This window comes from Microcaecilia unicolor, chromosome 1 (genome assembly GCF_901765095.1).
Source record: "Microcaecilia unicolor chromosome 1, aMicUni1.1, whole genome shotgun sequence".
Classification (NCBI taxonomy): domain Eukaryota; kingdom Metazoa; phylum Chordata; class Amphibia; order Gymnophiona; family Siphonopidae; genus Microcaecilia; species Microcaecilia unicolor.
In genome coordinates, this window is record NC_044031.1 from 180,261,601 (window position 1) to 180,282,966 (window position 21,366).

At 49.9% G+C, this 21,366-nt stretch overlaps 1 protein-coding gene across 3 annotated transcripts in view; it reads left to right on the top strand.

Annotated features, from left to right (window-relative positions):
- KAT2B (lysine acetyltransferase 2B) overlaps window positions 1–21,366 on the top strand; it is a 341,159-nt gene that overhangs the window by 102,365 nt on the left and 217,428 nt on the right. For all 3 annotated transcript variants that reach the window (XM_030202748.1, XM_030202756.1, XM_030202763.1), the window contains exons 5-6: window positions 7,576–7,757; window positions 19,128–19,319. In XM_030202748.1, the coding sequence (XP_030058608.1) occupies window positions 7,576–7,757; window positions 19,128–19,319 (374 nt within the window). The remainder of the gene's footprint in view (window positions 1–7,575; window positions 7,758–19,127; window positions 19,320–21,366) is intronic.

The window sequence follows — 21,366 nt, forward strand, 5'->3', positions numbered from 1 at the left end:
TCTAGACCTCCGTCCTCAGCCACGACTGCATCGAGTGCATCGAGGCATCGACCCTCTGCATCGGGGCTGAGACATCGGAAGGCTGCGTCGGCGTCGGTGGTACCGGGACCTCCACTTCTGCTGATGTCGTCGGACGGTGGTGCTTCGACTGGAGTGCAGGTGAGGGCTGTCCATTCCCCTGCTGGTGGCGGTGAGCCTTCTGGTGGGTCTCCCCCTACCTTGAGGGCTCCTGCGGTACAGCCCCCCTGAGACCGACCCTCTTCGGCCTCGGCCCCGAGGAAGCGAATCCCTACGTCCTCGTCGGTGTCGGGAAGCTCCGGTGACATGCTTCGTTCCAAAAAATCGAAGAAGCATCGACACCGGTCCCCTTCCCATATCGGCACCGAGAGCTCTGGGTCGCCGAGGGAGTCGGCACCCAGTAGGCATCGGCACCGGGAGGACTGCTCACCCTCTGTTCAAGAGGTGTCGATGCGCTCCACTATGGACAGCCCGGAACAGCCTCCACGCCCGGAACAGACTCTGACATCGACACCTGCATCGGCTTCCACGTCTTTCTCCACAGCCGCTCTGCACGAGAGTCTCCGGGCCGTCCTCCCAGAGATCTTGGGAGAGCTGTTGCGCCCTTCCCCTCCGGTACCGGGGGTGCTTGCGCCACCGGTACCGTCGAGTGAGGCGCCGGCTGGCCCCTTGCCCGGGATGAGGTCTCCGGCATCGGTGCCGCTTGCGGTACCGACTGCGGTCGCCTCCCAGGAAGGCTCCCCGACGATGTCGGCAGAGGGAGCTTCGCCGGTGCGGGCGAGGGAGTCTACCTCTCGACGCTCCCACAGTGGCCGTGGTTCCACGGAGTCGAGCTGGGCACGGCTTCAGACACAGGTCCGTGAACTTGTGTCTGATACCGATGGTGAGGCCTCGTGGGAGGAGGAGGACATCAGATATTTCTCTGATGAGGAGTCTGATGGCCTGCCTTCTGATCCCACTCCCTCCCCTGAAAGGCAGCTTTCTCCTCCCGAGAGTTTGTCTTTTGCGGCCTTTGTCAGGGAGATGTCTACGGCCATCCCCTTCCCGGTGGTTGTGGAGGACGAGCCCAGGGCTGAAATGTTTGAGCTCCTGGACTATCCTTCTCCACCTAAGGAAGTGTCCACAGTACCCATGCATCATGTCCTCAAAAAGACATTGCTGGCGAACTGGACCAAGTCACTAAGTAACCCCCACATTCCCAAGAAGATCGAGTCCCAGTACCGGATCCATGGGGACCCAGAGCTGATGCGCACTCAGTTGCCTCACGACTCTGGAGTTGTGGATTTGGCCCTAAAGAAGGCTAAGAGTTCAAGGGAACATGCTTCGGCGCCCCCGGGCAAGAACTCTAGAACCTTAGACTCCTTTTGGGAGGAAGGCCTACCATTCTTCTATGCTCGTGGCCAAAATCCAGTCTTACCAGCTCTACACGAGCATACACATGCGGAACAATGTGCGGCAGTTGGCGGGCTTGGTGGACAAGCCCCCCCCCTGAGCAAGCCAAGCCTTTTCAGGAGGTGGTCAGGCAGCTGAAGGCGTGCAGAAAATTCCTGGCCAGAGGGGTGTATGACACCTTTGATGTTGCGTCCAGGGCCGCTGCTCAAGGTGTGGTGATGCGCAGACTCTCATGGCTGCGTGCCTCCGACCTGGAGAATAAGATCCAGCAGCGGATTGCGGACTCGCCTTGCCGTGCAGATAACATTTTTGGAGAGAAAGTCGAGCAGGTGGTAGAGCAGCTCCACCAGCGGGATACCGCTTTCGACAAGTTCTCCCGCCGGCAGCCTTCAGCTTCTACCTCTACAGGTAGACGATTTTTTGGGGGAAGGAAGACTGTTCCCTACTCTTCTGGTAAGTGTAGGTACAATCCTCCTTCTCGACAGCCTGCGGCCCAGGCTAAGCCCCAGCGCGCTCGCTCTCGTCAGCAGCGTGCGCCTCAGCAAGGCCCCTCGGCTCCCCAGCAAAAGCAAGGGACGAGCTTTTGACTGGCTCCAGCAGAGCATAGCCGACATCCAATTGTCAGTGCCGGGCGACCTGCCAGTCGGAGGGAGGTTGAAAGTTTTTCACCAAAGGTGGCCTCTCATACGCCCAAGCTCAGTCTTACAGCTTCCAACACAAGCAGGTACTTGCAGAGGAACTCTCCACCCTTCTCAGCGCCAATGCGGTCGAGCCCGTGCCATCCGGGCAGGAAGGGCTGGGATTCTATTCCAGGTACTTCCTTGTGGAAAAGAAAACAGGGGGGATGCGTCCCATCCTAGACCAAAGGGCCCTGAACAAATATCTGGTCAAAGAAAAGTTCAGGATGCTTTCCCTGGGCACCCTTCTCCCCATGATTCAGGAAAATGATTGGCTATGCTCTCTGGACATGAAGGACGCCTACACGCACATTCCGGTACTGCCAGCTCACAGACAGTATCTGCGATTTCAGCTGGGCACACGTCACTTCCAGTACTGTGTGCTACCCTTTGGGCTCGCCTCTGCGCCCAGAGTGTTCACGAAGTGCTTGGCTGTGGTAGCAGCGGCACTTCGCAGACTGGGAGTGCATGTGTTCCCTTATCTCGACGATTGGCTAGTGAAGAACACATCCGAGGCAGGAGCTCTACAGTCCATGCAGATGACTATTCGCCTCCTGGAGCTATTGGGGTTTGTGATAAATTATCCAAAGTCCCATCTTCTCCCAGTGCAGAGACTCGAATTCATAGGAGCTCTGCTGGATTCTCGGACGGCTCGTGCCTATCTCCCAGAGGCGAGAGCCAACAACTTGTTGTCCCTCGCCTCGCGGGTGCGAGCGTCCCAGCAGATCACAGCTCGGCAGATGTTGAGATTGCTGGGCCACATGGCCTCCACACTTCATGTGACTCCCATGGCCCGCCTTCACATGAGATCTGCTCAATGGACCCTAGCTTCCCAGTGGTTTCAGGCTGCTGGGGATCTAGAAGACGTGATCCACCTGTCCACGAGTTTTCTCAAATCCCTGTATTGGTGGACGATTTGGTCCAATTTGACTCTGGGACGTCCTTTCCAAATTCCTCAGCCACAAAAAGTGCAGACTACGGATGCGTCTCTCCTGGGGTGGGGAGCTCATGTCGATGGGCTTCACACCCAGGGAAGCTGGTCCCTCCAGGAACGCGATCTGCAGATCAATCTTCTGGAGTTGGGAGCGGTCTGGAACGCTCTGAAGGCTTTCAGAGATCGGCTGTCCCACCAAATTATCCAAATTCAGACAGACAACCAGGTTGCCATGTATTACATCAACAAGCAGGGGGGCACCGGATCTCGCCCCTTGTGTCAGGAAGCCGTCAGCATGTGGCTCTGGGCTCGCCGTCACGGCATGGTGCTCCAAACCGCATACCTGGCAGGCGTAAACAACAGTCTGGCCGACAGGTTGAGCAGGATCATGCAACCTCACGAGTGGTCGCTCAACTCCTGAGTGGTGCGACAGATCTTCCAAGCGTGGGGCACCCCCTTGGTAGATCTCTTCGCATCTCGGGCCAACCACAAGGTCCCTCAGTTCTGTTCCAGGCTTCAGGCCCACGGCAGACTGGCATCGGATGCCTTCCTCCTGGACTGGGGGGAAGGTCTACTGTATGCTTATCCTCCCATACCTCTGGTCGGGAAGACTTTGTTGAAACTCAAGCAAGACCGAGGCACCATGATTCTGATTGCTCCCTTTTGGCCGCGTCAGATCTGGTTCCCTCTTCTTCTGGAGTTATCCTCCAAAGAACCGTGGAGATTGGTGTGTTTTCCGACCCTCATCACACAGAACGAAGGGGCGCTTCTGCATCCCAGCCTCCGGTCCCTGGCTCTCACGGCCTGGATGTTGAGAGCGTAGACTTTGCCTCTTTGGGTCTGTCAGAGGGTGTCTCCCGTGTCTTGCTTGCTTCCAGGAAAGATTCCACTAAGAGGAGTTACTTCTTTTTATGGAGGAGGTTTGCCGTCTGGTGTGATAGCAAGGCCTTAGATCCTCGCTCTTGTCCTACACAGACCCTGCTTGAATACCTTCTGCACTTGTCTGAGTCTGGTCTCAAGACCAACTCTGTAAGGGTTCACCTTAGTGCAATCAGTGCATACCATTACCGTGTGGAAGGTAAGCCGATCTCAGGACAGCCTTTAGTTGTTCACTTCATGAGAGGTTTGCTTTTGTCAAAGCCCCCCATCAAACCTCCTACAGTGTCATGGGATCTCAATGTCGTTCTCACCCAGCTGATGAAACCTCCTTTTGAGCCACTGAACTCCTGCCATCTGAAGTACTTGACCTGGAAGGTCATTTTCTTGGTGGCAGTTACTTCAGCTCGTAGAGTCAGTGAGCTTCAGGCCCTGGTAGCCCAGGCTCCTTACACCAAATTTCATCATAACAGAGTAGTCCTCCGCACTCACCCTAAGTTCTTGCCGAAGGTTGTGTCGGAGTTCCATCTGAACCAGTCAATTGTCTTGCCAACATTCTTTCCCCGTCCTCATTCCTGCCCTGCTGAACGTCAGCTGCACACATTGGACTGCAAGAGAGCATTGGCCTTCTATCTGGAGCGGACACAGCCCAGCAGACAGTCCGCCCAATTGTTTGTTTCTTTTGATCCCAACAGGAGGGGAGTGGCTGTGGGGAAACGCACCATATCCAATTGGCTAGCAGATTGCATTTCCTTCACTTACGCCCAGGCTGGGCTGGCTCTTGAGGGTCATGTCACGGCTCATAATGTTAGAGCCATGGCAGCGTCGGTAGCCTACTTGAAGTCAGCCACTATTGAAGAGATTTGCAAAGCTGCGACATGGTCATCTGTCCACACATTCACATCTCATTACTGCCTGCAGCAGGATACCCGACGCGACAGTCGGTTCGGGCAGTCAGTGCTTCAGAATCTGTTCGGGGTTTAGAATCCAACTCCACCCCCCTAGGCCCATGTTTATTCTGTTCCAGGCTGCACTCTCAGGTAGTTGGATAAATTGTTAGGTCAATCTCAGTTATGTCCTCGCCGTTGCGAGGCCCAATTGACCATGGTTGTTGTTTTGAGTGAGCCTGGGGGCTAGGGATACCCCATCAGTGAGAACAAGCAGCCTGCTTGTCCTCGGAGAAAGCGAATGCTACATACCTGTAGAAGGTATTCTCCGAGGACAGCAGGCTGATTGTTCTCACAAACCCGCCCGCCTCCCCTTTGGAGTTGTGTCTTCCCTTCTCTTTTTCTTGCTACATATGAGACTGGGCGGCACGAGCTGGTTTCGGGCGGGAAGACGGCCGCGCATGCGCGGTGCGCATTGGCGCGCGAGGGCTAGCAAAGGCTTTTGCTAGTAAAGATTCCGATTGGAGGGGCTGCCGTGGACATCATCCATCAGTGAGAACAATCAGCCTGCTGTCCTCGGAGAATACCTTCTACAGGTATGTAGCATTCGCTTTAGGGCTGCATTTCGATTAAAATTTTTAATCTTGATTAATTGTGCAATTAAAGTCGAGCCATAGCCAGCTGTTCATGGGGGAGGGGACATAGGGATGGATTGGGTGGGTATAAGGATTGATGGGGGGTATACATTTCCTCTCCCTCAGCACTCCCCACCCATCCCCAAATTCGATATCATACCTTTGCTAGTGGGGATGCCAAAGCCAATTGAAGAAGTTCACTGCCAAAACGTCATCCTTCCTCTTTGTGCTGCCTTAGGAGCAAGGAAATCAGCAGAGTGCCTCCAGCAGTTCACCGCCAAAGCATCCTCCTCCCTCTTTATGCTGCCTTAGGAACAAGGAAATCAGCAGGGTGCCTCCAGCCATTGATGCTGGCACTCCCTGAGCATACTCACTTAATACATGAACTGAGCATACTCACTTCATACATGAACTGAGCATGCTTGGGGATTACAAGTGTTGGTGGCTGGAGGCACCCCTCTGACTTCCTTGCGCCTGAGGCAGTACGAGGAAGGAGGTGACTCAGAGGATTTCTTTGGCTGGCGGGGCTTCAGCTATCCACCAGCCATTGAACAGGTACTGTATCTTTGGAAGGGGCTTTCACCTCTCATGTGCCCCCCGTGCCTTCACCCATCCTCTCTCTGTCTCTCATGTGTCCCGCTGTGCCTTCACCCATTCTCTCGGTCTCTGTTCTCCCATGTGCCTCCACCCATTCTCTCTCTCTCTGTCTTCCTCCCTCCCATGCACCCCCTGTGCTTTCACCCATTCTTTCTCTCTCTCTCTCTCTCTCTATGTGCCCCTTGTGCCTTCACTCATTCTTTCTCTGTGTGTCTCCCATTCTCTCTTTTTCTCAAATATGCATCTCTTCCTGCATTTTCCCTCATTTCCCCCTGCCCTCCCGCATTCTTCCTTGCTTGTCTGCCCACCCGCCATCTCTCCCAGACCACCGCCGGCGGCTCTTCCCTCCTCTCCCAGTTTACCTCGTTGCTTGTCTTGCAGTAAGTCTTTGCCCTGCAGCGGCAGCATATTGAAACGCTGCCTCAGCCTGCACTGGGCCTTTCTGTCTAACCCAGCGCCCCCTTCTGAAAACAGAAAGTTGTGTCAGAAGGGGGCGGGACAGGTCGGAAGGAAAGGCCCGGTGCAGGCCGAGGCAGCAGTTCAATAGGCTGCTGCTGCAGGGCGAAGACTTAATTCAAGATAAGTAAAAATTAAAAAAAAAAAAAAAGATAAGTAACAAGGTAAACCAGTAGGGGAAGGGAGGGAGGGAGGGAGGGAGAGAAGGAGGGTGGTTAACCATTAATTGTGATTAATGATTAATGTGTTAATCTCGGCATTAATCGCAACTAATGTGTAGCCCTAGTTGAAATTAATGTTAACTCCCCTATGAGGGAGTCTATAGGATGGTGACCTTCCATTTAAGGATAACTCCCTCATAGTGTCAGAACCACCTTAAGATCCATAGTCCCACCCAGGGGGGGGAAGTGACACAGGAGGGGTGGAGCCAGAAGAGCAGAAACTAGAAAGTATGAGAGCTAGGGTCATAGCCAGGTTGAAGAGGCCCAGAAGGAGCAGAGATGGCTCATGGCAGAGGCTTCTACCCTCTGTGTGAATTGCTGCTGCTGCTACAGTCAAGTAGGGCAAGCCTCACTTGGAACCGTGCACATTTTGTGTTTTGACTTGAGTAATTGAGGAACTAAGCCAGGAACAAGTAAAGTGTGTTACTGTGCTGAGAGATAGTACAGAGCTGCTAAGCGAGCCAACTTCCTATGTGGGAGATTTAGGGCCCGCCCCACACTGTCTATGACTCTTCTCTGCCCCGCCCACAGCTCTGTCCAGCCCTGCCCACAATGGCACCAGAGGTAACCTTTCAGCAGTAGCAGGAGAGACCTTCCTAAAACTTCATTTCCTTCTGCTGCTGGAAGGAAAGGCTGCTCAGCGGAGACTTGGCAGGTCTGACAGCAAGGTACACAGTGGCCCTGCAGGACCGGAGTTGCCTACCCCTGTTCTAGTTGATCATATAGAAGAGTATCATATGTGATGTTACCACCATATCCTTAAGGTAGTGATCCCTAGTGTATGATCAGAAAAAAGTAGGTACAACTGCAATGCGTGCCAGTGTTTGTGCATACTGGAGATGATAAATATAAATAACATTTTTGTGCTCCTTCTTTTTCAAGGGAGTTAATAATTTTGTGCAATACAAATTCAGCCATCTCCCTTCAAAAGAAAGACAGACGATAGTTGAACTGGCCAAAATGTTTTTAAATCGTATTAACTACTGGCACTTGGAGACGCCGTCCCAGAGAAGATTGCGCTCCCCAAATGATGATATTGCTGGATATAAAGTGAACTACACAAGGTAATATTTAGCTATGTTTTTTCCTCTTGATTCATTTGATTCTTCTTATTTATTTCCTTCTCTGCTTTTATTTCTTTATGTCTACAGGCAGTACCGGAACAGACTATAAATGTCATTCTCCGAGGACAAGCAGGCTGCTTGTTCTCACGACTGGGTGACGTCCGCGGCAGCCCCGATGATCGGAAATCTTCCTAGCAACAAAAGTTTGCTAGAGCCTTCGAGCGTGCACGGGCGCGGCCATCAGCTTCCTGCCCATTGCGCGAGAGTCCCATCAGTTTTTTCTCTTTCCGTGGTAGGGAGCGGTTGTTTTCCATCTCTCTCTCTACTCCTGAGAAAGAGCCTTTGTTTTTTCGCGAGTTTTTCACTGTTTTTTTTCTTCATTTCTTTTTTGTGCTCTGTTGAGCTCTTTATTTAAAAAAAAAAAAAGGAAGTTCCCTTAAGGTTTTAGCAGTTGGCCCTGCTTAAGTTTCGTTTCGTTGCCGTCCGTATTTCTCCCTTTTGTGCCCTTTTTTCTTGGCACCATCGAGAACTTTGACTTCGCCACCACGATTTTTCTGTCCATGACATCAAGGATTCCCAGCGGCTTCAAGAAGTGCAGTCGGTGCAGCCGGGCAATCTCAGATACCGATCCCCATTCGTGGTGTATCCAGTGCCTTGGGCCCAACCATTGCCCAGACACGTGTAAGTTGTGTCTTAGCCTTAAAAAGCGGACACAGGCGTCAAGAAAAGCTCAGCGGGAATGTCTGTTTGGAGCTTTGCCCGGCACTTCGGCGGCGACATCGGGAGAGCAGGTAATAGCTGTCCGCAGTCCACAACATGCTCGGAGCAGTGAGCCATCGAGTGGGTTCCGCATGTCTCGAAGGCTCCTGCTGTGCAGGCCCATCGGGACCGACCACTTTTGGACCCTACCCCGAGGAGGCGTGCGGATTCCACGTCCTCCTCATCGGTACCGAAGAGTATCGATGCCGTTCATCGAGCGAAGGCTAAGAAGCATCGACATCGGTCTCCTTCCACACATGGTACCGTGAGCTCCCGGGCATCGAGGGATTCGGCACCCGGGAAGCGTCGACGTCGTGAGGACCGCTCAGCCTCCATCCAAGAGGTGTCGGTCTTTGGACAGTCCGGTACCACCTCCCTGCTCTGCACAGCTTCTGCCTCCGGCTCCTGCACCAGCCCCACAGACTTTCCCGGCAGACTCTCTGGACGAGCGCCTCTGAGCCATTCTCCCAGGTCTCCTGGAGGGGCTACTGCGTCAGTCTGTTCCGGTACCGGGAGTGCTTGCGCCTCGGCTGCTACCCAGGTTGACTCCCCGTCGACATCGCTGGAGGGAGCTTCATTGCCTCCGGCATGGGAGTCGTCCTTTTGATGTCGTCATCGAGGACGTGGTTCCTCGGAGTCGAGACGGGCCCGGGTTCGGACTGCAGTTCGCGAACTCTTGTCCGACACCAAGGAGGATGCCTCGTGGGGAGAAGAGGAGGATCTCAGATATTTCTCTTCTGAGGAGTCTTATGGTTTTCCTTCTGATCCCACTCCTTCGCCTGAAAGGAAGCTTTCTCCCCCAGAGAGTCTTCCTTTCTCCTCCTTTGTGCGGGAAATGTCTGTGGCTATTCCCTTCCCTGTGGTATCTGAGGATGAGCCCAGGGCCGAGATGTTCGAGGTCCTTGACCTATCCTTCACAACCTAAGGAGTAGTCCACTGTTCCTCTGCATAATGTCCTTAAGCAGACATTGCTGAAGAACTGGACAAAACCACTCTGTAATCCCACCATCCCCAAGAAGGTTGAGTCCCAGTATCGAATCCAAGGAGAGCCTGAGTTGATGAAGTCGCAGTTACCTCACGACTCTATGGTTGTGGATTCTGCTCTCAAGAGAGCCAAAAGTTCTAGAGATTTTGCCTCGACACCCCCGGGACGAGAATCTAGAACTCTGGACTCTTTTGGGAGGAAGGCCTACCAGTCCTCTATGATTGTATCCAAAATTCAGTCCTACCAGCTCTACACGAGCATCCACTTGCGGAACAATGTGAAGCAACTGGCGGACTTGGTCGATAAGCTCCCTTCGGAGCAGGCCAGGCCTTTTCAGGAGGTGGCCAGGCAGCTGAAGGTGTGTCATAAATTCCTGTCCAGGGGTACTTACGACTCTTTTGATGTTGCATCCAGATCCACTGCTCAAGGTATAGTGATGCGCAGACTCTCATGGCTGCGTGCCTCTGACCTGGATAATCGTGTCCAGCAGCGGCTTACTACTACTACTTAACATTTCTAGAGCGCTACTAGGGTTACGCAGCGCTGTACTGTTTAACAAAGAAGGACAGTCCCTGCTCAAAGGAGCTTACAATCTAAAGGACAAAATGTCAAGTTGGGGGCAGTCTAGATTTCCTGAATAGAGGTATGGTGGTTAGGTGCTGAAGGCAACATTGAAGAGGTGGGCTTTGAGCAAGGATTTGAAGATGGGCAGGGAGGGGGCCTGGCAAATGGGCTTGCGGATGTCCCTTGCTGGGGGGATAATATTTTTGGCGAGAAAGTCGAGCAGGTGGTAGAGCAGCTCCACCAGCGTGAGAACGCCATTGACAAACTCTCCTACTGGGCGCCTTCAGCATCTACCTCATCAGGTAGACATTTTTTCCGGGGAAGGAGGACTGCTCCCTATGCTTACTGTAAGCGTAGGTACAATCCACCTTCTCGACAGCCTTCTCAGGCTCAGCCCCAGCGTGCTCATTCACGTCAACAGCGTGCACCTAGGCAGGCCCCTGCAGCTCCCCAGCAAAAGCAAGGGACGGGCTTTTGACTGGCTTCAGTTGAGCATAGCCACTATAAAACTGTCCGTGCCGGACGATCTGCCAGTCGGAGGGAGGTTAAAATTTTTTCACCAAAGGTGGCCTCTCAGCCTCTGATTGGTGGGTTCTCCAAATAGTCTGGCTAGGATACTCCCTCAATTTGATCTCCAAACTCCAAATTGCCCACTGGGAGCTCAGTCCTTCAGCTTCCAGCACAGGCAGGTCCTTGCAGAGGAACTCTCCACCCTTCTAAGCGTCAGTGCGGTCGAGCCCGTTCCACTGGGGCAAGAAGGGCTGGGATTCTATTCCAGGTACTTCTTTGTGCAAAAGAAAACAGGGGGACGCGTCCCATCCTAGACCTAAGGGGCCTGAACAAATACCTGGTCCGAGAGAAGTTTAGGATGCTTTCCCTGGGCACCCTTCTTCCAATGATTCAGAAAAACGACTGCTCTCTGGACTTAAAGGATGCTTATACACACATCCCGATACTGCCAGCTCACAGGCAGTATCTTCGATTCCATCTGGGAATGCAGCACTTTCAGTATTATGTGCTGCCCTTTGGTCTCGCATCTGCGCCCAGAGTGTTTACCAAATGCCTGACGGTAGTCCCATCTTCTTCCAGTTCAGAAACTAGAATTCATAGGAGCTCTGCTGAATTCACAGACGGCTCATGCCTATCTTCCAGAGGCAAGGGCGGACAACCTTCTGTCTCTTGTTTCCTTGGCCAGAACGTCTCAGCAAATCACAGCTCGGCAGATGTTGAGACTGCTACGCCATATGGGCCTCCACAGTCCATGTGACTGCCATGGCCCATCTTCACATGCGATCAGCTCAATGGACCGTAGCTTTCCAGTGGTTTCAGGCTGCAGGGGATCTAGAGGATGCAATCCAGCTATCCACCGATTTTCACAATTCCCCTTCAGTGGTGGACAATTCGATCAAATTTGACCTTGGGACGTCTCTTGCAAATTCCTCAGCCACAAAAAGTGCTGACAACGGTTGCATCTCTTCTGGGGTGGGGAGCCTATGTAGATGGGCTTTCACACTCAAGGAGTTTGGTCCCTCCAGGATTCAGGTCTTCAGATCAATCTCCTGGAGTTGCGAGCGATCTGGAACGCTCTGGAGGCTTTCAGAGATCGGCTGTCCAATCAAATAATCCAAATTCAGACAGACAATCAGGTTGCGATGTACTATGTCAACAAGCAGGGGGGCACCAGATCTCGCCCCCTGTGTCGGGAAGCCATCCAGATGTGGCTATGGGCTCGCGCTCACGGCATGCTTCTCCAAGCCACGTATCTGGCAGTCGTAAACAACAGTCTGGTCGACAGGTTGAGCAGGATAATGCAACCTCACGAGTGGTCTCTCAACTCGGGCGTGGTGGTTCTTTTTGCCACTCAGACCAATCACAAGGTCCCTCAGTTCTATTCCAGACTTCAGGCCCACGACAGACTAGCATCGGATGCTTTCTCCTTAATTGCGGGAAGGGTCTCCTGTATGCATATCCTCCCATACCTTTGGTGGGGAAGACTTTGTTGAAACTCAAGCAAGACCGCGGAACCATGATTGTGATAGCTCCTTTTTGGCCGCGTCAGATCTGATTCCCTCTTCTTCTGGAGTTGTCCTCCGAAGAACCATGGAGATTGGAGTGTTTTCCAACCCTCATTACTCAGAACTAGGGGGCGCTCCTGCATCCCAACCTCTAGTCTTTGGCTCTCACGGCCTGGATGTTGAGGGCGTAGAGTTCGCTTCCTTCGGTCTTTCTGAGAGTGTCTCCCGAGTCTTCCTTGCTTCCAGGAAAGATTCCACGAAAAAGAGTTACTCTTTCAAATGGAGGAGGTTTGTTGTCTGGTGTGACAGCAAGGCCCTAGATCCTCGCTCTTGTCCTACACAGACCCTGCTTGAATACCTTCTACACTTATCAGAGTCTGGTCTCAAGACCAACTCTGTAAGGGTTCACCTTAGTGCAATTAGTGCTTATCATCAACGTGTAGAGGGTAAGCCTATCTCTGGACAGCCTTTAGTTGTTCGCTTCAAGAGAGGTTTGCTTTTGTCAAAACTCCCTGTCAAACCTCCACCAGTGTCATGGGATCTCAACGTCGTTCTCATCCAGCTGATGAAGCCTCCTTTTGAGCCACTGAATTCCTGCCATCTGAAGTATTTGACCTGGAAGGTCATTTTCTTGGTGGCTGTTACTTCAGCTCGTAGAGTCAGTGAGCTTCAAGCCTTGGTAGCCCATGCTCCCTATACTAAATTTCATCATAACAGAGTAGTTCTCCGCACTCACCCTAAGTTCCTGCCGAAGGTGGAGTTCCATCTGAACCAGTCAATTTTCTTGCCAACATTTTTTCCCCGTCCTCATACCTGCCCTGCTGAACGTCAGTTGCATACATTGGACTGCAAGAGAGCATTGGCCTTCTATGTGGAGCGGACAAGCCTCTTCACACAGTCCGCCCAAATGTTGGTTTCTTTCGACCCTAACAGAAGAGGGGTTGGTGTCGGGAAACGCACCATTTCAAATTGGCTAGCAGATTGTATTTCTTTCACTTGAGCCCAAGCTGGGCTAACTCTTGAGGGTCAGGTCACGGCTCATAGTGTTCGAGCCATGGCAGCGTCAGTGGCCCACTTGAAGTCAGCCACTATTGAAGAGATTTGCAAGGCTGCAAAGTGGTCTTCACTCCACACATTCACATCTCACTACTGCCTTCAGCAGGATAGCCGACGCAACAGTCGGTTTGGGCAGTCGGTGCTGCAGAATCTGTTCAGGGTTTAGAATCCAACTCCACCCCCCTAGACCCATTTTTGTTCTGTTCCAGGATGCACTCTCAGTTAGATGTTTTCTTCGTAGGTCAATCCTTGTTATGTCCTCGCCGTTGCGAGGCCCAATTGACCTTTCTTTCTTACTTTGAGTGAGCCTGGGGGCTAGGGATACCCCAGTCGTGAGAACAAGCAGCCTGCTTGCCCATGGAGAAAATGAAGATACATACCTGTAGCAGGTATTTTCCGAGGACAGCAGGCTGATTGTTCTCACATACCCGCCCGCCTCCCCTTTGGAGTTGTCTTTTCCTTCTTTGCTTTGTTATCGAACTAACGGGACTCTCGCACGACGGGCGGGAAGCTGATGGCCGTGCATGTGCGGTGCTCGCTCGCACTCGAAGGCTCTAGCAAATTTTTGTTGCTAGGAAGATTTCTGATCATCGGGGCTGCCATGGACGTCACCCAGTCGTGAGAACAATCAGCCTGCTGTCCTCGGAGAATACCTGCTACAGTTATGTATCTTCATTTTCTAGAAATTCGTTTCAAGTCTATAATTGGGTTTTTCATTCAAAAAAAGAGCCGTTTGTAAAATAAGTCATTGGAAATACGTAGAAGTGTGGATAGGTAGTAATCTTGGGCATACTTTTAAATGTTATTTTTTTTTTTAAGTGGACATTCCCAGGGATGGAGCTGGACTGTGGTTTGCATACGTATTTTTTCAAACAAGCATTTTGCATGTATTAAAGGAGTAGCACAGTGGACTGAAGTTGTACTGGCGATCATATTCTTCAGTTGAAGCTGAAAAATAATATAATTGCTATCAGTTGTTTGTTTTATAATGAGCTTATGTATATTTTATTGTGATCCACTTTGAACTTAGAAAACGGCGGAATATAAAGAAATAAAAATCAATACTTTGCAGAATGCAAAGTATATATACAAATTCCACAGATACAGGTGTGTGTGCATGCCTGCTCTGGATCATATATTCCTATACGCGTGTGCTTGCCATCACTAGATGCACAAGTCAACAGCAGTTTTAGAAAGAGATATGTGTACTTATCTTTTCTTAAAACTGCCACTATTGACACATACACTGGATGCATCTACTTATGCGGCCAGTTCTAATATTACCCTGTCTATGTTGTTAAATGATTTGTAATATTAAATGTAAGCAATAACATGACAGGGATTTTGACACTCTTGGGTGCTTTAAAAGTGCACTGAAATCCTTCATAGAATAAGAAAAATTAAGCACTAAGCGGTGGAATCATGACCTACAGATCACAGTCCTCTGAACAGTTCAGTAGTTGTGAACTCCTCCCTTTATATAGTGGAGTGGAGGAGTATATATACTATGTAAACCGCTTTGAATGTAGTTGCAAAAACCACAGAAAGGCGGTATATTGAGTCCCATTTCCCTTTCTCTCCCCCTTTCCCCCTTAGTTGTGACTGCCACTGTCCCCTCCCCTGGACAGCCTAGGGGACCATCACCAGCATGGAGGGATCCCTTCAGTAACCACAGGGTCTACCACACCCAGATCCGTCAAGCCCTGACAGAATAGGGATGCCAGTACACAGCCCTATCACTTGAACGATGGGGCCAGCTCAACACCACGGCTACTTTAACAATTCATTATTTAAAGCAGTGGCTCCCAGACATTCGTGGTTGACAGTGCCATTAGTGTGTAAGTAATTGTTTTCAGAGTGCCCCTAGGCCACACATTTCCTGTCAGGTCTCCTCCTCCCACTCCCCCCCCACCCCCCTTATCAGCGCAATGGAATCCTACCCGATGCCCAAGCACTGCCAGCTGAAGTGATCATGCTGCCTGATCAGCAAAGAAGTTGGCGGTGTGCTTCCATCCAGTATTTGCTCTCTGTCCTCCCCTCGTCCATCCAGCATTTGCCCCCTCTCCCCCCACCACCTACACCGCCACTGCTGCTGCCATAGACTAGCAGCAGCAAAACAAAATACAGCCATTATGGGGCTGCACTGTACAAATGAACAACAACAGCGAAGATGACACAAAAAATAAGAAAAAAAGAAGACAAAAACAAAAAATGTGAAAAAACAAGACGACACTTCAAATAAAAATTTAAAAAAAAACGTAGAATTTTATTGAAAGGTGATATGACTCGACACAGCTGTGTTTCGGCCCTACTGGCCTGCGTCAGGAGTCTATTTAAAACAAATAAAATTAACACAATGTCAATATAGTAAAAATAATGGTAAAAATAATAATAAACTCAACTATAAAACCCAAAATATAAACATATCTATCTGAAATAACATTTTTAACCAATCAAAGTAGAGCACATCAATATATACACAATAAATGACAGCAAGTAAAAACCTATAATATCAGTCAAAATAATTAGTATAATCATATTAAACTAATGTTTAATTGTACAGAATATAATGTTAATAATTCTAATGTCACTTAAATAAACATCATTCTAAGTAAATGAAGAGTTAAAAAATACAAAAATAAAAATAAGTTAGGTTCACGCATATCAGTGTTGACTTTCCTTACTGTATATAACTCAAGAAAAATACAACTATACAAAACACTTTGTATACACAAAATAAAAATAAATTCCGTTGTTAAGATGTACAAAAAAATTTTTTAACTTCATGGTCAATGATTTTAAACAAAATATTATCCTATCTATGAATTTTCATCATTATATAGGTTACACCAATATTTAAAAATATGATGCTCTCTATCTCATGCACTTTTTCTTACATTCTGTATTAAATTTTTATTAAGATGAATAGTTTCCATCCATTTTTCTTCCAAGCTCTGTACAAACCCACGGATGCCAGCTCTGCCCCGGAACAAGAAGTGACGGAGGGTCCAGGACCGGCAGCCGCAGGTTTCTATAGTGTGGCCCCTTGATGGCTGTATTTTGTTTTGCAGCTGCTGCTGTTAGTCTGGGAAGTAGCACAGGGGTGGTGATGGGAGGTAGATGGGACAGGTCTTAAAATATGCCCTGGCTCCCCTGTGAATTTGCTGTTGCAGTGTGGGGCACTACGGCACACACTGCTGATTTAAAGTCATTCGGCATTTGGTCAGGTTTTGATAACTGCTGAGTTGTGCAAAGAATTCTGTTGCAAATTATGCCAAGCTGTTTGATTTGTCAGTCCCTTCCACAGTGCTTAAAAGTGTCTCTTCTGCTGTGTGCCTCAATTGCTAGGGAAATTAGACCTTGCAGAGCAGCAGTGTGATTCTACTGCTACTATGTATTTCAGTAGCACTAAGACATGTACACAGCACTGTACCAATACACAAAAGAGAGTCTATTTGGAGCTTACAATCTGATCAAGGCACACAGGCAAGAAAATTAAGAGGCCTCATGAAATTTATTTATGATAGAACTAGTAAAAAAGGCCCGTTTCTGACACAAATGAAACGGGCGCTAGCAAGGTTTTCCTCGGAGTGTGTATGTTTGGGAGAGTGTATGTGAGAGTGACTGTGTGAGAGACAGAGTGAAAGTGTGAGTGTGTGTGTGTGTGTGTGAGAGAGAGAGTGAGTCTGGGTGTGAGTGTGTTTGTGAGTGTGAGTGTGTGCAAGTGTGTATGTGAGACACAGTGTGAGAGAGAGTGTGTGTGTGTGTGTGTGTGTGTGTGTGCGAGAGAGAGAGTGTGTGTGAGACACAGATTCTCTGTGAGAGTGAGTGTATGAGACCAAGCGAGTGTGTGAGTGACTGTGTGGCACATAGAGAGTGAATGTGATACAGTGTGAGACAGAGTGTGTGAGAGTGTGAGTCAGAAAGACATTGTATATGAGAGAGAGTGTGAGCCCTGCCCTCCCAATCCATGCCCATCTGTCCCCTGCCCCTCCATTCATCCTTTTCCAGCAATTCCCCTCTCTCCCTGAGCCCTGCCCTCCCAATTCATGCCCATCCATGGTACTCTGTCACCTGCCCCCTCCATTCATCCCTATCCAGCAATTCCCCTCTCTCCCTGAGCCCTGCCCTGCAATCCATATCCATCCATGCCCATCTGTCCCCTCCATTCATCCCTATCCAGCAATTCCCCTCTCTCCCTGAGCCCTGCCCTCCCAATCCATGCCCATCCATGCTCCTCTGTCACCTGCCCCCTCCATTCATCCCTATCCAGCAATTCCCCTCTCTCCCTGAGCCCTGCCCTGCAATCCATATCCATCCATGCCCATCTGTCCCCTCCATTCATCCCTATCCAGCAATTCCCCTCTCTCCCTGAGCTCTGCTCTCCCAATCCATGCCCATCCATGCTCCTCTGTCCCCTGCCCCCTCCATTCATCCCTTTCCAGCAATTCCCCTCTCTCCCTGAGCCCTGCCCTCCCAATCCATGCCCATCCATGCTCCTATGTCCCCTGCCCCCTCCATTCATCCCTTTCCAGCAATTCCCCTCTCTCCCTTTGCCCTGCCCTGCAATCCATATCCATCCATGCCCATCTGTCCCCTCCATTCATCCCTATCCAGCAATTCCCCTCTCTCCCTGAGCTCTGCCCTCCCAATCCATGCCCATCCATGCTCCTCTGTCCCCTGCCCCCTCCATTCATCCCTTTCCATCAATTCTCCTCTCTCCCTGAGCCCTGCCCTCCCAATCCATGCCCATCCATGCTCCTCTGTCCCCTGCCCCCTCCATTCATCCTTTTCCAGCAATTCCCCTCTCTCCCTGAGCCCTGCCCTCCCAATCCATGCCCATCCATGCTCCTATGTCCCCTGCCCCCTCCATTCATCCCTTTCCAGCAATTCCCCTCTCTCCCTGAGCCCTGCCCTCCCAATCCATGCCCATCCATGCTCCTCTGTCCCCTGCCCCCTCCATTCATCCTTTTCCAGCAATTCCCCTCTCTCCCTTCCATGTCCCCCCCCCCCCTCGCATCCATGCTCCTCTCTCTCCCATGTCCCAGCCTGGCCCGGCCTCTTCTCCCCCCCCCCCTTCGCATCCATGCCCCCCCCTTCGCATCCATGCTGTCGTTTCTCCCCTGCCCACCCTCTTCTCTCCCCCCAACATCTCTTTTTGTTTTTTTTTTTCTTTTTAAATTTACCTCCGTGGCGGTTCCGGCAGCGCAGCGTCAGGGAAGGAGGCGGCGCTCCCGACGTCTAGCCTTCCCTTCGCTGTGTTCCGCCTTCTTCTGACATCATCCTTGACATCAGAAGAAGGCGGAACACAGCGAAGGGAAGGCTAGAGACGTCAGGAGCGCCGTCTCCTTCCCTGACGCTCCGCCCTCGACGTCAAGTTTGACGCGTGGGCGGGGCAGACACAAAGCGATCTCACCCCCTTCACTTTTGGAACGTTGGGTAAGTGAGGCTTCATTCGAACGTTGGAGGTGCGTTTTATATAGAGAGATAGCATGGTTAAAATCAACTCAACTTGGGCTCCTTTTGCTAAGGTGTGCTAATGGATTTAGCACACGCTAAATGCTAAGAAATTAATTTTATTCCTATGAGCTTCTTAGCATTTAGTGTATGCTAATCATTAACACACCTTAATAAAAGGAGCCCTTGGTTAGGAGGAGCCAAAATTTAAAGATTTAAAAGCATGTTCATTTTCCTGATTCTGTTTGTGAAGCGCAGGTTTCTAAATCTTGTAAATGAAATTAAACAAGTGCAGAATCTTCTTGAATGTGTATGCATTGAGCTTTGAAAATCAAATCTCTGTATGGGCTTTAACTTTCAAAACTTGACCTTCATCCCAGTAGTAAAAATTAGTGCACGTACCTTTCCCTACAGTAAGACTGGACATTTTTCAAAAGCCTGTTCTACATGCGTCTGCCTGCATAAACTTTTATTAGACATGCATACTTTTATTTAGGGTTAGCTTCTTATTTTCTTTCTTTCCTGTTGTTGCAGGTGGCTCTGTTACTGTAATGTCCCCCAGTTCTGTGACAGTTTACCTCGGTATGAAACCACACAGGTGTTTGGGAGAACACTGCTTCGCTCTGTCTTTACTGTCATGAGACGACAGCTCCTGGAACAGGCTAGGCAGGAAAAAGATAAACTACCCCCAGAGAAGCGAACACTAATTCTCACTCATTTTCCAAAGTAAGGCTTCTTCTAAGATCCTTAGTTAGATGCAATAATTTTACAGTCATTAACCAGTAATGTTTTTGTAATATGAGGATAACAGTTCAAGTGTTTGCATGCAAACCTGTGGTATAGCTTTATGCCAGGGGTTCCCTAACCTGTCCCGTGGGAACCCCAGCCAGTCAGGTTTTCAGGATATCTGTAATGAATATGCATTAGATAGATTTGCATACCAAGGAGACATTGTATGCAAATCAACTTCATGATATTCATTGTGGATATTGTGAAAACCTGACTGGCAGGGGTTTCCTCCGGACAGGTTTGGGAATCGCTGGCTTATGCTGTTTTCTTCTATTATAGAGTATTTGTAAACTAGATTCTTTCTTTGATCTGATACTACTTATTGGGCAGGTGTAAGAATTTTTCTAAAGGAGGTGATATACAGTGGGGGAAATAAGTATTTGATCCCTTGCTGATTTTGTAAGTTTGCCCACTGACAAAGACATGAGCAGCCCATAATTGAAGGGTAGGTTATTGGTAACAGTGAGAGATAGCACATCACAAATTAAATCCGGAAAATCACATTGTGGAAAGTATATGAATTTATTTGCATTCTGCAGAGGGAAATAAGTATTTGATCCCCCACCAACCAGTAAGAGATCTGGCCCCTACAGACCAGGTAGATGCTCCAAATCAACTCGTTACCTGCATGGCAGACAGCTGTCGGCAATGGTCACCTGTATGAAAGACACCTGTCCACAGACTCAGTGAATCAGTCAGACTCTAACCTCTACAAAATGGCCAAGAGCAAGGAGCTGTCTAAGGATGTCAGGGACAAGATCATACACCTGCACAAGGCTGGAATGGGCTACAAAACCATCAGTAAGACGCTGGGCGAGAAGGAGACAACTGTTGGTGCCATAGTAAGAAAATGGAAGAAGTACAAAATGACTGTCAATCGACAAAGATCTGGGGCTCCACGCAAAATCTCACCTCGTGGGGTATCCTTGATCATGAGGAAGGTTAGAAATCAGCCTACAACTACAAGGGGGGAACTTGTCAATGATCTCAAGGCAGCTGGGACCACTGTCACCACGAAAACCATTGGTAACACATTACGACATAACGGATTGCAATCCTGCAGTGCCCGCAAGGTCCCCCTGCTCCGGAAGGCACATGTGACGGCCCGTCTGAAGTTTGCCAGTGAACACCTGGATGATGCCGAGAGTGATTGGGAGAAGGTGCTGTGGTCAGATGAGACAAAAATTGAGCTCTTTGGCATGAACTCAACTCGCCGTGTTTGGAGGAAGAGAAATGCTGCCTATGACCCAAAGAACACCGTCCCCACTGTCAAGCATGGAGGTGGAAATGTTATGTTTTGGGGGTGTTTCTCTGCTAAGGGCACAGGACTACTTCACCGCATCAATGGGAGAATGGATGGGGCCATGTACCGTACAATTCTGAGTGACAACCTCCTTCCCTCCGCCAGGGCCTTAAAAATGGGTCGTGGCTGGGTCTTCCAGCACGACAATGACCCAAACATACAGCCAAGGCAACAAAGGAGTGGCTCAGGAAGAAGCACATTAGGGTCATGGAGTGGCCTAGCCAGTCACCAAACCTTAATCCCATTGAAAACTTATGGAGGGAGCTGAAGCTGCAAGTTGCCAAGCGACAGCCCAGAACTCTTAATGATTTAGAGATGATCTGCAAAGAGGAGTGGACCAAAATTCCTCCTGACATGTGTGCAAACCTCATCATCAACTACAGAAGACGTCTGACCGCTGTGCTTGCCAACAAGGGTTTTGCCACCAAGTATTAGGTCTTGTTTGCCAGAGGGATTAAATACTTATTTCCCTCTGCAGAATGCAAATAAATTCATATACTTTCCACAATGTGATTTTCCGGATTTAATTTGTGATGTGCTATCTCTCACTGTTACCAATAACCTACCCTTCAATTATGGGCTGCTCATGTCTTTGTCAGTGGGCAAACTTACAAAATCAGCAAGGGATCAAATACTTATTTCCCCCACTGTATATGAGATGCCAAGGCCAAAAAGTCCTGT